At 37.4% G+C, this 15,965-nt stretch overlaps 1 protein-coding gene across 6 annotated transcripts in view; it reads right to left on the minus strand.

The window, feature by feature from the left end:
* Positions 1 to 15,965, minus strand: part of ralgapa2 (Ral GTPase activating protein catalytic subunit alpha 2) — a 174,705-nt gene that overhangs the window by 106,487 nt on the left and 52,253 nt on the right. For all 6 annotated transcript variants that reach the window (XM_051869184.1, XM_051869180.1, XM_051869182.1 and 3 more), the window contains exons 4-10: positions 11,153 to 11,210; positions 8,772 to 8,815; positions 8,491 to 8,671; positions 5,004 to 5,119; positions 4,766 to 4,904; positions 2,871 to 3,073; positions 1,989 to 2,219 (exon numbers count right to left, since the gene is read on the minus strand). In XM_051869184.1, the coding sequence (XP_051725144.1) occupies positions 1,989 to 2,219; positions 2,871 to 3,073; positions 4,766 to 4,904; positions 5,004 to 5,119; positions 8,491 to 8,671; positions 8,772 to 8,815; positions 11,153 to 11,210 (972 nt within the window). The remainder of the gene's footprint in view (positions 1 to 1,988; positions 2,220 to 2,870; positions 3,074 to 4,765; positions 4,905 to 5,003; positions 5,120 to 8,490; positions 8,672 to 8,771; positions 8,816 to 11,152; positions 11,211 to 15,965) is intronic.

Raw genomic sequence — 15,965 nt, forward strand, 5'->3', positions numbered from 1 at the left:
ATTGTACAAATATTGTATTGACTGTATTTATAAGTATTGTTGTTTCATTGATGTTGATATAATTACAAACATTATTATAACATCTTAAATCCTAAAATAACAGCTCCTAAAATAACAGTTTTTATATAATGCTTGAAGAGTTTGATTGACATCTGTGTTAGGCAATTAGGTGTTATCCAGTCTGTCTCGGGCATTTGGTACCTGTCAGTTCTTGTGTGTTCACCCATTCAGTTATAATTTGCAGTTGTGTGTTAGAAAAGGTTAGAAAACAGCAGTGATATTTAAGCAAAATTCCATAAAAAATACTTTTAAAAATTCACATTGATGTGGGAGAGAATCCATCCATCAGCCCGCAGGTAATGGCAACACTTTTTAATTGGAGTCTCCGGCTCAGTCTGTAACAGGTAAGCCGTTTTGTCTTTTTATGTGTTATTTTGTATGTGGACAGGTAGTAGCTATTCTAGGTGCTGTTGTTTGTCAATGTTGTATGACTTAAAGGCACAATATGTAATTTTTTGCCGCTAGAGGTCGTTTATTCAACACAAAGGTGTTAACATTACTCAAGTATGAAGCAGGGTATGGCTGGAAGCCATTGGAGTGGACCAAAAGTTGTTACAACGCTACTTTGTGCGTTTGCTCGGCAGCTGCTATGAGACACTTGTTTCACACTGCAGTAAACTAGATCGATATAAGTCATGGTAAAACATGGTAATCGCGGTAAATCAAGAAAACGAGATGTAAACAATAAGACTTACTGTGTTAAGTTATATAACGATTAGATTATTTGTCGATGAATGTATCCATCCAAACAGTTTCTCACCTGTCTAATAAAACACACAATATATTAAAGTGTCTTTGGTGATTCCATGATTTCTACAAAATAAAACCGGATATCGAGGGTAACGCGGGAATGATGTCATTGATAGGCGACGCACGGACACAGTTAAAATTGCTTATTTCTCCGGATTTAAACATTCTTGGAAACATTTGGGATAATGTAAATACACAAGTCAACAAAATACATAACACTGTTCTAGAGGTTTTTGGATATTTTAATCCTAAAATCTTACATATTGTGACTTTAATTCACAAATTGATAAAAGTTCACATCTTTTTTTTTGTAATTGTAATTGAACAGACATGAGAGATTCTTTCTACACTTTGTTCAAACTTTATAGTTCGAGTACTGTAATCAACAACAGTATTTAGTGCTTGAGCCTATCGTGAAAACATTTTGGTTATGTTGACATTAGACATGCTTTTTCCCTATGGAGTTACAAACGCGTTTGTGTGACGAAGACATAGTAGTTTTACTGTACTGTGTGTGTTTATTTTATTTTCAATAAACAGGAAAAATGATTCAAATGACCTGAACCTGTTTGTTTGCTTTTGGCTATAAGAGTATGTAGGAAAGTGAAGGACCCTACGTGAAAGTGCTCGCTCACTTTTGCCCAGACCCGCCTAAAAATAAAATTCTGTCTACGCCACTGTCTAACCCCTATAGTTCGTATATGTACTTACATGTATACTTAAACTGTAACAAAAACACAAATAAAGTGTAAAGTGTGCTTCAAGACAACTTCATAAAACAAAACAGACTTTAATTGATAAAACACCGTTGATGTTCATAGCTAATGTGATGAACTACACCTGTGGTTGGTGAGATATATTTTAAAGTTACTAGCCTGTTTTTACTATCATTTTATTAAATTTGCACTTTTAATAACATTTAAACAGTAAAAAATATATAGATAATATGATGAATATGATAATATGACGCCTTGTGATATGTCGCAACATATAATATGTTGCATATGTCATGATAAATATTTGCACTGAGGCAGTGGGTGATATCCAGCCCTAGACAAGTGTCTAAATACTTTTCGGGGGTCATTGTATCCAAGAGGAATTGGTCTAAAAATGTGCAAACACAAGGTGACACGAGGTGTCTAAGCAGCAGCTGTAGATCTGAGCGCACTGTCTCTGACCTGATGGAAGACCTCGTTGACGAAGTTGACGTTGTCTCGTGTGGAGAGCAGGATGGACTGCACCATGTCGTAGACGCCTCGATGCTCCTCCTCGATGCTACACAGGCTGGAGTTGCTGCCTCTGCGATCGGACAGTGTGCTGCTGTTTGAGTGACTCTTCTCCTGTTCCACAGGCCCGTTGGGCTCAGAGTCTGCGCTCTTCTCCTGACTGATGCCGCCCGCAGTCACAGTCTGAACACCAACACACAGGTAAGAGAGATCTTGCTTAGATTAACCATTTCTATTTTTAAAGGGAACCCCTGGTATTAAGACTTGTATGGCTTAATATAACGTAAATGATGTCTCTTACTGAAATATGTAGTAGAAAACTAATAAAGATTTATGTTATTTAAAAAATCCATGACATATTTGGACAAAGGGGGGAGCCATTTTGTTTAGGTGCACAGTGCGTTCTATGTCGATGACGTCAAATGGTTGCACTCGGTGAGCTACTGACACTACTCTGTTGCTATTTTTTCCACAACACAACTTGAAATATAATATACGATGCCACATTGTGCTGCTTTGGGCTGTAATTTTCAGTCGATGGGCAACAAGAGAAGCGATGTAAGTCTTTAATGCTTTACTAGCGGTAAGAGGAGAAAAGAAGGGGAAGTTGTGAAGAATGTGGATGAATAAAAATTACTACAGATCCGCATCTTTGTTCTCTTCACTTTTTAGGCCAATATGAAGGTGCCAAACAAGTTTAAATTGAGAAAAATGAAATTTCATTTTAGTAAGATTGCTGCCTCAGAAGATATATGTCCATGTTATCAAGTAGACAGTGAGGCAGTGTAAATGTGGGGAATCCATATGGTTCTTTGTTATCAAGCTTCCTCCCACCTGGATGATCTTAGGAAGGACCTCTCCTCCATTCTTAGAGCTGCTCGTGGCCGAGTTCACATACTTCTTCTCCAGGAAGAAGTTAACAAGCCACGTGATGAAGGCCACGCGGGGAGCCAGATACTGATCCCTAGTGCAGTATGTACTCTCGCTGTTGCGCATCACTTGGATGTAGAGGGGCTTTGGTCTGTGAATGGGAAGATCTGAGAGACAGAGAGGGAAAATTCAAACTAAAAACAAGGAACAACAACAGTGTTTCCTGTTTCACAATGAACCAAACATATTTTTACACTTCCCATGCTAAGTCTTGCACCATTTCTTTGACACAGCATCTATCAATCGAATGAAAATAAAAATCAGGAAATGGCTTAATGCGCTTACATCGAGGCACAAAAGGCTAAAGTTTAATCAAATAAGCATATAATCTCAGAGCGGCTGGGTTCACAGTGAATGCCGCAAACTCTATCTCTGCGTGTAAGTTTAACATGCACTTCGGAATGCCAGTTATGCTTTATTTTCAAATCTGTATAATTTCCAACAATGTTGTGGACAGATGATTACAGCATTTCACTTTTAGTAATGAGAAGTCTGTTCTGTTGAAAAGAAACTTAAAGATCTCCCTGCAGTTTCCCATTAAAATAAAAGCTCACGAGTACAGAGTATTATTATATTATATTATATTATATTATATTATATTATATTACATTATATTATATTATAGTGGACTTAAACACCATCACAACTAAAAAGAGGTTTGAGTCCACTTTAAAATCTAGGTTTTTTTTTTATTCCATTCAATTTGGACACTGAAAAGGTTTGAGCTCTTAATTTTGCTCTCAAAGTGCATCAGACTAATGCATTTAAATTTAAACTGTAAAACATTTTATTACAGGAGACCATGTCCACCATAGTCTCACAAAATCCTGTGGGAAACACTGAACAATATATGACAAACACAGGAACAAACCATGGAAATAGACCAGTTCATTACACAGTGTCACCTGACAGCCAACACAACCACACAATAACTCATCACTAATAGTGCATTATGTATTGTTGTTTTTTTTTGTTTTGTTTTGTTTTTTGCTGGCCAAAATGACAGCAGCCTTGGACTTTATATTTACAATTTTTCCGGCTATAGACGCCACAAAAAAAGGCCTATTCATTTTTTTATTTGAATTGTATTTGTATAATTCATCATTCTAAAACATCCTATGCTGATAAAACACCCCTCACTTTGCCTTTCCTACTTTTTGCATTCTGTTACAGTTCCTGTTCATTTTCTTGTCAGTGTTACAACTTTCAGAGGCTGAGCTTGACCAGAGCATATATCTGGAAGTCTAGTATACGCTTTTATAGAAATGTTTCCTTAAAGGGATAGTTCACCCAAAAATTATACCATGATTTACTCACCCTCAAGCCATCCTAGGTGTATATGACTTTCTTCTTTCAGACGAACTTAATCGGAGATATATTTAAAAATATCCTTGATATTGGGATCTTCGGGGTTCGGTGATATTGCTGGCAATAGAGGCCTCACTGAGCGAATTTCATCAAAATTATCTTAATTTGTGTTCTGAAGATGAACGAAGGCCTTATGGGTGTAGAACGACATGAGGGTGAGTAATAAATGACATTATTTTCATTTTTGGGTGAACTAACCCTTTAATGGCCACCGGTGTCGCTAACAACAAGGGAAACTGAATTCTACATATAGCCCCTTTAAGACTGTACTGAGAGATTGTGTCTGAAAATCATAATATGGAATAATATTTGACACTGTAATAATATTCATTAATACTTTAATCTCTTGGCTGCTTCTTGATGAACAATCAATAAAAATGTGAGCTGCTAAAATCAAGTTTAAAGTGAAATGTTTCTTGTCTCAAACCCACCTAATTGTGGCTTGTAGAGGTTGGTGTGTTTTGTGAAAGAAGGAAAGAGATGAGGCAGGTAGTACTTCTTGAACAGGGAAAAGAGAAATCTGAAGCCTGTGTCCTGGTTCTCTTTGTTTTTCCAGTCCAAGCTGGATGCCTGTGAGGTGAAAACAAATATCAAGGATACAGATTACATCACAGCAATCCAGTTATGAGTAACATGCAGATTCCACTTATGTGAGCAGCTCCATCTCACCTGGAGAACCATGACCTTGAGCACAATTTGGAGGACAGAACAGGTGTGGTCGTCTGCCACCTTCTCTCCAGGAACCGCAGGCACCAGTGGGGTGATCTCCTCTGGAACAATCTTGGCTACAACACCACAAACACTGAGTATGAATATTTAAAGTCATCTGAATGGTGAGGTGTGTCATTTATTTGCCAGAAAGATTTGTAAAATAGATAAAAAGAGTTGCTCTTTTCACACTTTGTATTATTATTTTATTTGTTTACATTTTATTTATTTTCTTTAGCATTTACACTTTTTATGACCAATGAATTTACATGAATGTTCTAGTCTTTTTTTTTTTTTTTTTTTTTTTTTTACAACCGCACCAAGCATGTTTGGTAAATGTCACGCCCCTTACCATAACTGCGAGTTTCAACAAACTCTGAGCGGGAATCATTTAAATGAGGAATATTGTGACGTGTTTGATCCCAGAAGAAAACTCAAGACTACAATGGATGCGTTTCAGGGAGATCAGAAACAGTGACACTGATATAGAGAATAACTCCCGCTGGAGGGACTTTGTGACTTTGCGACATTACATACTTCCACCTCCACCAACAGGTAGTCATGCGCAAAATATTCACATCACTGGTTGAGCTAGCAGTTTAGAGTATACTTTGTCTGCACCACATAGACTGTTATGGTGTGCATGCTTAACTATTATGCTTGAGAGTCTAAATGAACAAATGGCTCACACTTTATAGTTGTCTATGCACAAATCTGGGATAGAGAAAGCATTTTAACACACAAAAAATGGTACTCCTCACCTTTCAAGTAAAAACAAATTAGGTGTTTATTTTAATAATTATTGATTTAAAAAAATCATGACTCATTTTTGCAAGATCTGCATCCAGCTTCTTTTTATCACATGAACTGTTTTTTAGGTTTTGTCACTACTGCCTTTGTCATTGCAGAGGGCTGAACAACCTTCAGCGTGAATAGCTTGTGTTTCACTAATGAAATCTATTCAGACATAAAGCACGCCAGCACACACAGAAAGGAATATTCACTGATTTCAAATACATATGAACACATTCACAGTGCTTTGAAATGAATGGGTCATTACCAGTTCAAGGGCATCAATAAAATCTTTTCCAAGAGGAAACATCAAGGGAAATCATTCCTTTCAGCATTTAACAGACTCTGACCTCCTTTTCTGAGGATGCTGTGCCGCTATTTGATTATTACACTCTAATACTAGATTTAAAGTGCCTTTGTGCTACAAAGAGCATTAATGGCCATCATTAAAAATTACATTCCCAGACAGAAACATAGTAGATGTGTTGTAAATGGAGAGGAATGAAATGAATGAAGGGCAAATTTGTGAGCACGGAAAAATATCAGGGTTATTGGGTACTTCAGTTAAGGCAGTGTATGTACAGTATTTGTTTTGAGTTCAGCTGATTTGTCCAGGAGCTTCTTTTTAAAAGGGTCCAAGCATCTGAAAATGAGCACTATAAGTTCTGCAAAATTCCAAACTCATACTGTCATTCCCAGCAGTCATTACCTTACAAATGCTGAAGATTAACAGTCTCAGCAAAGTTCATGGACTGTTCATGGACCATATGTCACAGAGTGCTGTACGAATTACATATTTTTGTAGGCCAAAACCCGGAAACAAGCATTTTAACACTTCCGGTGTTTTTGGTTAAATGCCTGAAATAAGGTCTGTGGTGACCACAAGCTCAAGATATTTTCATGTTTTTTATTTTCATGTATGACATAAAATACATCAGTAACACCACTTTGTGATTTTTTTTAAAGCTTTTACTTGAAAAAGTGTCTAAATGGGAATACAGAGGTTGTTGGGACATTTCAAACTTTATTTTTGTGACGTGTTCCAGAAGGAAGTTCACAGAGACTGAGACGGCAGAAAGCACACCCTGTTAGTTTTCTTTAATTTTCAAAAGTTGTTAACCCTTAGCGTTCAAGGATCGCCGACGGCACCAGATTATTGTTGTTCAACATTCCCTGCACGTTAAACATCATACTCTTACTTGATCTGGACAAACTGAGTATCATTAGAAAGATTCGAGCTAAGATTAGAAAGACTCCAGCTTCAAAATAAGGTCCCAAGAATATGTTTATTTTTGTTTTCTAGAAAGACTTCAATTAATAGGTGGATTAATGTATAGTAGGATCAAGGTGGTGTTGATGGGCAAGCCATGTAATGCCAGAATAAAGGCTAATAATGGCTGAATACAAATAAAAGAATAATGATAAAAGAATAATGAAGATTGAGTCTCATGCTGGCAGAAGTGTGAAAGGTTCGTTGAGTGAGAACAAAAGAAACATAAATTGGTCAGTCATCTCACCAGACATTAGACAATAGACTGCAAGTAGGTGTTTACAGGGCAATAAAATATATTTTTTTAGCATCTTAATAGCCTTCTCTAAAAACTCACATTACATGTCATAGAAAATGCTTAATAAAATTTTTAGAGATATCATCCTCAGATTTGAAATGAAGCATGAGCAGACTTGTGGCTTCACTTTAATTGTGGTTATAAATTGTTATACCACATACACATAATATTTTTATACATTTAAAAACTATATTCTTAATACATTTGTTTTTGTTTTTTACGTTTGAGCTTATCTCCATAATAATAACAGTCTGAGTAAGTGAACAGCAAACTCTCAAGTGTTGACTTTGTAAATATATGTTGGTTATGTGTCTATTCAGAATGACTTACGAGCAGCAACCTTTTTATTTTGGATATGTCATTTATGTCCCACTTGCCAAATTGGGAGGTGTGCAGTAAGGGGTTAAAAGTAGACCCTTTACAGTTCCGAATGACACCTTACTCTAATCTGTAAGTTCTTTCTGCTGTTATCAGGAAAAAAAAATCCAAGTGAACGTGTTGGTGAGTTTGTCAATCCCAGAGGGTTAAACATCATCAGCCGAACAGGTAAACTCATCTACTCAATAGTCACATTCACAGCCTCACTGTTTATAACCGTGCTCTTGCAAACTATTCTAACTAAAACTTAAGGGAAAATGTTTTATAAATAAAGACTGAAAGACCAGTCTGTTAATAGAAATGACGTTGAAGTCACGTGACCGTGGTGTAGTTCGTTAAACCCCATGTGTAGTAATAGTAATTTATCCAATATAAATTGCAGTAAATGATGCATAATTACAAGCAACTAACCCTAACAACTATAAGTACATGTAATTAATATTACACAGTACTTATTTGTGCAATTACAATAACAACATAACAATGACAAATAAAGTGTAACCCTGCTATCGAGGTGGATACGGGTAAGGTTAGGGACAGGTTTGGTGGAGTTTAAGGGTGGGTTAAAGTGTAAATGAAGGGTCAACAGTGTAATTACCGCTGCATTCTATCAAACGATTAATTCAAATGTTAGTATATAGTTAAAGACACTTAATATAAAGTGGGTTCGAGATTAGTTGTGTACGTCAATGTGTGTATATGTTTGTTACCGTCAGGCGGGTTGGAAAAGGGGTTGTATATGATGGTGTCCAGTGTGCAGGGTCCTCTGGATGAGGGTACAGCAGGGAATCCTGGGATCAGGCAGGCGAATATGAGGAGCTGTTCTTCTGCACAGTTACTCTGCAGAGCCTCTAGCCAGAGCAGGAACAGACGCATGCCCTCACAGCGGATCTACACACACAAACATAAACACCATTTCCTCTCATTACACATCTGCAACAGAGATTTATATAGTCATTTTGGATGTCTTCTGATTTATAAATTGACCTACCTTGAAAGAGTTTCCAGTGTGCAAAAGTTTTTTGAGTATAGAACCTATAAAAGAAAAGTGTTTAAACAGAGACACAATCAGTAATAGACTTGATCATTACACTGCAGAAATCTACAGCTTTATCATGCATAAACCCAAAATAAGAAACTAGGTCACTATTAACTATGATCAAGAAATTTGAAGGCCAACACCTGCTGCTGATAGAGGACATGTATCATGGTATGAGTAATATTATATCACGGTAATGGTAATGACGCTCGTGGCAGGTTCAAAGAAATGTCCACTTGGACGATAAGCAAGGTGAGGGAGCATTTTGACAGCCTGCACAAAACTTTTCCATTTTCTTCTGTCATGTTAAACTAGTATACAACAATTAAGCTTGCTTATAGGCTTGTTATTCTACCTGTTATGAGGGACAGGGTATGAAATTTTATAACGGATTAAAGGAGAAACATTATGAATGAAATTTACTTGACACTTAAACAGTTGCTATATCAACGTCCTAAGGAAGAGAATACGCTTAAATAATGTATAGTTGTCAGCACACATTAAGCTTTTCTTGCGATTTTGCTGCCCTTCATGTGTACAGATACTTTACAGACACAAGTGGTCTTGCGCTGCCTATTGATTTGAATAAACATTTCTGGCTAACGTTACATCGCATGTATCTGACCTTTTTTAGCAGCATTCAGTTTGGGATTTGACTGGTCATAGATTCAAATTCAAAAGGATCGTATATACAGACTGTTTCAGGGGGTGAGGGGTTTAGACTAGCTGGTTGCAAAATCTCTGTTTAAACGTACATGAAATTAGTTGTAGCGCACATCTCTAGTCTCAAGTACCTCTATACAGTAAAAATCCCATTTATTTTCTTCATAGAGGAATTGATTTTTAAGATAACTTTAAAAATATTTAAAGACAGGCCTACTTTGAGCTACGAGGTTGTTAATCAATAGTATTTGCTTTTGTTGAAGCCATCAGTGTGCATTATTTCAACTTATTTCTTTAAATGATCATGTTCAACACTGCTGAAAAACTACATTACCCATTGGTGATTCTGTAAAACAATGAAAGCAAACAGGGTGCGCTTTCTGCCTTCTTGCGCCAACAAAAAGAACCGAAACTCCATGTAAACTAACCATGTAAAAATATATCTATAGAAAGTGAAATGAGTACTTTTAAATGAACCAATTCAACTGGAAAACAAATATTCTCAGGTTATGTAATCCATATGAAACGTGCATGTAGGCGCGTCCACTACTGCGGAGACGACGAGCCAACATCGTCAACTTCATCACTGCAGCCGAAAATACAGAAAACACTAGTTTATCAATTAATTATTACAATTTTAAAGCAGTCTCCTTGCCGCTTTCCCCCATGACAAGCTTTATGTGCGTGCTTGAGTGCTGATTAGGCTATGTAGGCATTAAAGGCTCTTTATTATGATTTTTATGGTTTATTAATATACGTACAATTAATGACGTTAAAACGACGACTACTAGTCAACCAGAAAAATCTTCAGTCGAGGGCAGCCCTAGTATATATGCATACTTTGCAATAAATTTCTATGTTCCTATATACACAATCATCATCTTTAAATCATTCATTTATATTTCTCCATCATTTTATATTTGATTATGTCATATGAAAGGCTTCATGGGACTGTTCCCTATAGAAAAAATGAATGGGAAAAAAAATACATGACCGCATTTCAGGGTGGGTGGGGGAAGTGTGGGTTGATTCTCCCTTGGTCCGTTCGTGTTCACCCGGTGCGGTCACACCAGTTGCACTGTCCTAAAGACGGCCCTGTGATGTGGTACACAACGACTCCCCCCGACTTTATAATCAACTAGCTTATGTTTTGATACTTCAGCTGACACACAGAGGATTATGAGTGTAAGAAAATAATAACACATATGACCAAAATCAATAATGATAAACCCAGAAACTGTTGTATCAATTTTTGTTTGAATTTCCCTTGGGGATCAATAAACACTGTCTGTCGGTCTGTCTCTGTGTGGAGGGCTCTAATTGAGGTTATTGCCTCCTTTGAGGGTCTTCCTGTATGGAAGACTGAAACCACGAGACGCATAATTTCATTTAGTAATTTGCATTTCAAATGAAGCCTCTCATTTGCATTTCTCATTTATTAACCTCCTGCTCTCACTCTCTCTGTAGCTAATTATTTTCTCTGAGAAAGTATTAAACCAGGTTACACTGACTCCCTCCTGAACCTGCTTTAACAGCAGAACTCATACACACTGACTCATAAATAATAATTGCACAAAGAAATAGTGATACTGTAAGCAATATTTAAATTTCAACAGCTAAACCGTTTGGCATGAACCACGTCAGTGTAACATGGTCTGAACAGCACTTACCTATACTGTGAAACTGCCATCGATTGTTGATTTTCTCAGGTAGAAGTTGAAGAATTTTCTAAAGGGAAAAAAAGAACACACAGTGAACACATTAAACTAATAGCAGACAGCACAAGAGCTCAATACAAGTGATTTTCCTAACCCAATAAATCATCACTGGTATAACTCATTTATCGTTCTTGTTATTCCACCCAATAGCGCTGAGCAATATGTACAGTTTACGATAATATCAAAAATGCTGTTTTGACGTTGGGGATGCTGACATTATCAAAAATGTCACTCTGAAAAAAACAAACAAAAACATGCCTAAAGATTGCACGCTTTCACTGTGTAATGTATTCTAGTAGAACACGGTTAAAATGGCCACCATTCAAAATAGGGTGGCAAAAATGCCCCTGTATGAGTTTTTATCTTAACTATATCATACAAGCAAATGTGCTGTTTTCCCCAAAAATCTGCAAATGAGACGTATTATACACAATATTGTTTTTAAACACACTGTTGTTTTGTCTTTACTAAAAAGTAAAGCAAGCTATGTCCGAGCAACAAACAGTTTTTTCCCTGAATGAATCAGCATTTTTGAAAGAATCAGTTGAATAAATGTCTCAATGTCCCATCTACTGGTGGTTTTAGTTTCATAAAGCAGGGCTCGACAATAAGGACTGCCCGATGGCCCGGGGCCACCGTGAAAGACTCTCGGGCCAGTTGGCGGAACTGTCACTTGTCCGATCGGGCCAGTTCTGCATCTTCACGGAAGTTGATAATTTGCGCTTTTATAAGCCTTGCTAATTTAAATATTCAAACGCACGTAGACGCAAAAGACCAGCGTCTCTCAGTTTGGTATTCATGCGCTGTGTGATAAGTTTTGTGTGCGCAGCAACACACATTCAAAGCACGTGCCCAGAACGCAGCATCTCACAGCGCATGAATACTCTTTCACATGTTCCTGAGCTTGCACGGACATATTCATACAAAATTGTCAAACTGCCCATCTTGTCGAGTATCATCGTAAACATAGTCGGTTATGTCTTAAGTGAACGTAAACGTGAAATGAGATGCTTGTGTAACAGTATATTGAATCCGTGCAGCTCTTAAAGTGACAGCAGCCTAATATTCCTGCTGCTGTCTGTTTTTATGTTAATCAAACAAAAGACTAAATAAAAAAAAAATAAAATAAAAAAAATCACTCACTGCTCTTGACTGAATAACTTTAATAAGTGTTAATCTATATTTATACAGTGAAGACTATTCAGTGATATTTTACACTTGATTAACATTTCTGTACCTGAAAATCTAGTTTAGACCTACAAAAACCTGAAAAGAACTGTTTATTTCATTTGTATATGTTTGTTCTGTTGTACATTATTTTTTCTCAATTTATTATGACTCTGTAATAATATTTAAAATTTATATGAGATAGGCTAGTAGTTTTTGATGTCATAACCATATTTTTTAAAGTTACATGGATCAAAAACAACTAAATGAATAACTAGGCCTGTTTTATTTTATTTATTACTTTTTTGTGGTGGAGCCAGTGAAAATTTTGGCAGATCAAGTAAAAATTTAACCACCAGTAGAAAAAATCCTTAGCATTGAGCCAAAAAAAATAAAAAAATAAAATAAAATAAAAAATAAAATAAAATAAAAAAATAAATTCAATATTCAAAATACTTTTAAAAATCTCATAGGATTATGTATGCTATTGTGTAGAGCAAATATGGGTTTTTGTTAATACTCATTTCATTTGATTGGAAACAGCCTAGTGTTTCATTATATTTACTGAATTTATTGATCAAATGGAAGATTTTGACATAAAAGACAATACACACATCTAATAAGGTTACAAAAAAAATGCTCTTATAAAAGGGGAAAAAAATGCCCCTAGAATGTGGCAAATATCACCCCTTGAGGAAATCACTGCACAGAATATGAAGAATATGAGTCAGCTGTCCATGACAGGCCTAAACCATCCAAGACACCAGCACAAAACACACTCAAAGTATAATCAAAATATCATTATCAACAAAATCCCAGAAAATGTTTTTTGAAAATATTGTTTTGTTTTTAATTCATCAAATTTGGAATTTGGGTTTTACCTAAAAATGTCTACAGATGTCTTGGTTCCACCTACATGTGGTTTATTTATGGTCAGCAGAGAAAGTTCAACCCACTCGAGCTGTTGTGTCATCTATGACTTCACTAAGACCCTTCTGACACCATATAATCATTGTAGCAGAGCATTATGGGTAATGTCATTATAAGACACTCAACCAAAAAACAGCAATATGGGATCAAGTCTGCCACCACACACTCACGTCCACAGCTGATTAAACTCACTCAAATAGTGGCAGCCGTGACACTCTACAAGAAGAGCACACCATAATGTCACCATAATCTCACGTGTTACGTGACAGCCGTCACTCAAGGTGCTAACAGACCCGTCTCATCGTGTCAATCTCATTTACTTCCTGTGTTGATGTGGAACGTGATGACACATGAGTATGAGAGCATTCAAGCACCTCCGTATTGATCTTCAGCGTATATCGGCGTGTGGAAGGACAGCTTTGGATTACAGCCTGTCATTGTCATGAGGAAACTGACAAATAACAGGAGCTGATATCCAGTGGCGGGATCTGTTTAAGCCTGCACACTTGGGGTCCGCAGAGGAAGGCTAAGGTTTCGCAATGCTTCTTGCAACGGCAACGGAAAGCGCTTCCCTGCTGTGCAGCAACGGCGTCTGGGATGGTGGATTTGAGACGGGTGGTGTGGAGCTTGTGAGTTGCTGCCGGTTGCCAGAGTCTGTGCTAATCTGCAGTGTCTCTCCAAGCATAAGGATGAAGCATTACCACAGGCTTTCCTTCATCGTGTTATTCACACTCGGTGTGCTTATCCCATGGTGAGCATGACTGAGAATACACTGGAGCTGGGCGGTATATCAACCCTGATATATAGATATATTTCAAAAACAATAAAGGATAAGACAATAACTTTTATATCAATATACATAGTTTGATGTTGTGGGCGAATCTGTATTTATGCCTCCCATATTTATTGTAGTCATGGAGTTTCCTGATGTGAGCTCTGCTACAATTTGGAGCAGTTAAGGCCCAGATATACTTCATTTTCTGGTTTCCGCTTCATCTCGTGCACAGTTAAACGCGCAAGCCTTTATACTCCTTTGGCCGTGAGCGTAGAAAGACGCGCTCTAGCGGACTTTTCATATGCGCTGTTGTACGTGCACTGTGCATGTGGTCACAAAAATTGGACCCTCCTGATGGCGAAAATTACGTCACACGGACCGTCGCAGAACGCGGACGGCCGAAGTATACTTTGGGCTTGAGTCAGGCTTCCACAGACAGCGCGTGTCCTGAGCGAGATCCAAGTCCACATGAGTGGCCCTTTTAGGGCACAAGAAAGAAAAACTCATGTTCAGAGAGTCAAAGCTAGTCCACAGTATAGTAAACGTTGGCAACATTGCATCGTGTGAAAGAAAATTTTCTTGCTTGAGCCAACTGAAAACACACATGCAAAACACAGTGAGGCAGGAGAGACTCTTGGACATTGCGGCAGTAGGCTACTGATCATTGAATGGGCCATTTATGTGGATTTGGATAAAACAGTTAATTATTTTGATGCTGTGCCTGGTGGACGCCGATGAGCCCTTTACAGTGGTGTAGCGGATGGGCACACAGGGCACATTAAAATTATTATTATTAGGCTACTTTTATTATTAAATTAACATTAAAGGATAATAAAAGATTAGTTAGATAGCTTACTCCTCATTTCAAAAACAACTTGTTTAACACAAAATACTTCTCGATTAACGAAAATACAAATTTTTTAACTATGGGCCACAAGAGAAGTATTAAAAAATACATTTGATTCATCTTTCATCATCTCTAAGGCCCTGTTTACACCTGGTATTAAGATGCATTTTAGTCGACTTGATCACAAGTGGACGACACTAAATACAGGTGTAAATGGGGTCTAAAATGTTTTGAGCTTGTCCACTTTCGACCACTTCCAGAGTTACTTGAAACCGCATTCGACTGTATTGCTTTTGTAGTGTAGACGCTCATGTGGTCAAATGCATTCAAACAGCGCAACCTAATGCGTAAACATTATGGGAAGTGCGCTTACTAGATGGGATTTAAACTTTGTAGGCTGAATACCCAAGTTTGGCTTGAAGACAAAAAATGTACCAAGCACAATGTTCTCTCACCATTCCTGATTTCTAATGCTGGGTTCAGACTACACAATATTTTTGTCGGTCACAATTGTCAGTGTCAGACTATACGATTTTGACTCCTAAAATCTTGTCGCGTCATGGACAAGAAACATATGAGACTACAATTTGCTACCCGACCATTCATCGCGTGCCGTCTTTAACCGTGTGCATGATGTCATCGAGAAGGCGGGACTATCAACTGACAGAAGGTGCCGTGAGTATAAACAATGGCTAGCAGCATGTTTTGCTCTGTCTTGTCGTCAGAAAAGTGGACACATATCTGGATTGCATAGATATTTGGATTTCCTCCAAAGAGAACGGAAGTAAAATATGTTTTATTTACCTTTTTTCACTCTGTCGCAGTAACTTAGTCCCTCGAGGAAAAAACGCAGGAGTATTGTTATCATAGCTCCACAAACATTTCCTCCATTGTAAATTCCACCTAGCAGGAATGATACCATTGTTTCTCTTTCGTTTCGGCATGTTTGAAAGCATGTAGGAAGGCGCTTCTGTGGTTCTATTGGCCAGTTTCACACATGTGACGAAACTTGTTGTGGACGGCCGAGAAAAAAAATTAAACTTGCT

Source organism: Ctenopharyngodon idella, chromosome 17 (genome assembly GCF_019924925.1).
Source record: "Ctenopharyngodon idella isolate HZGC_01 chromosome 17, HZGC01, whole genome shotgun sequence".
NCBI lineage: Eukaryota > Metazoa > Chordata > Actinopteri > Cypriniformes > Xenocyprididae > Ctenopharyngodon > Ctenopharyngodon idella.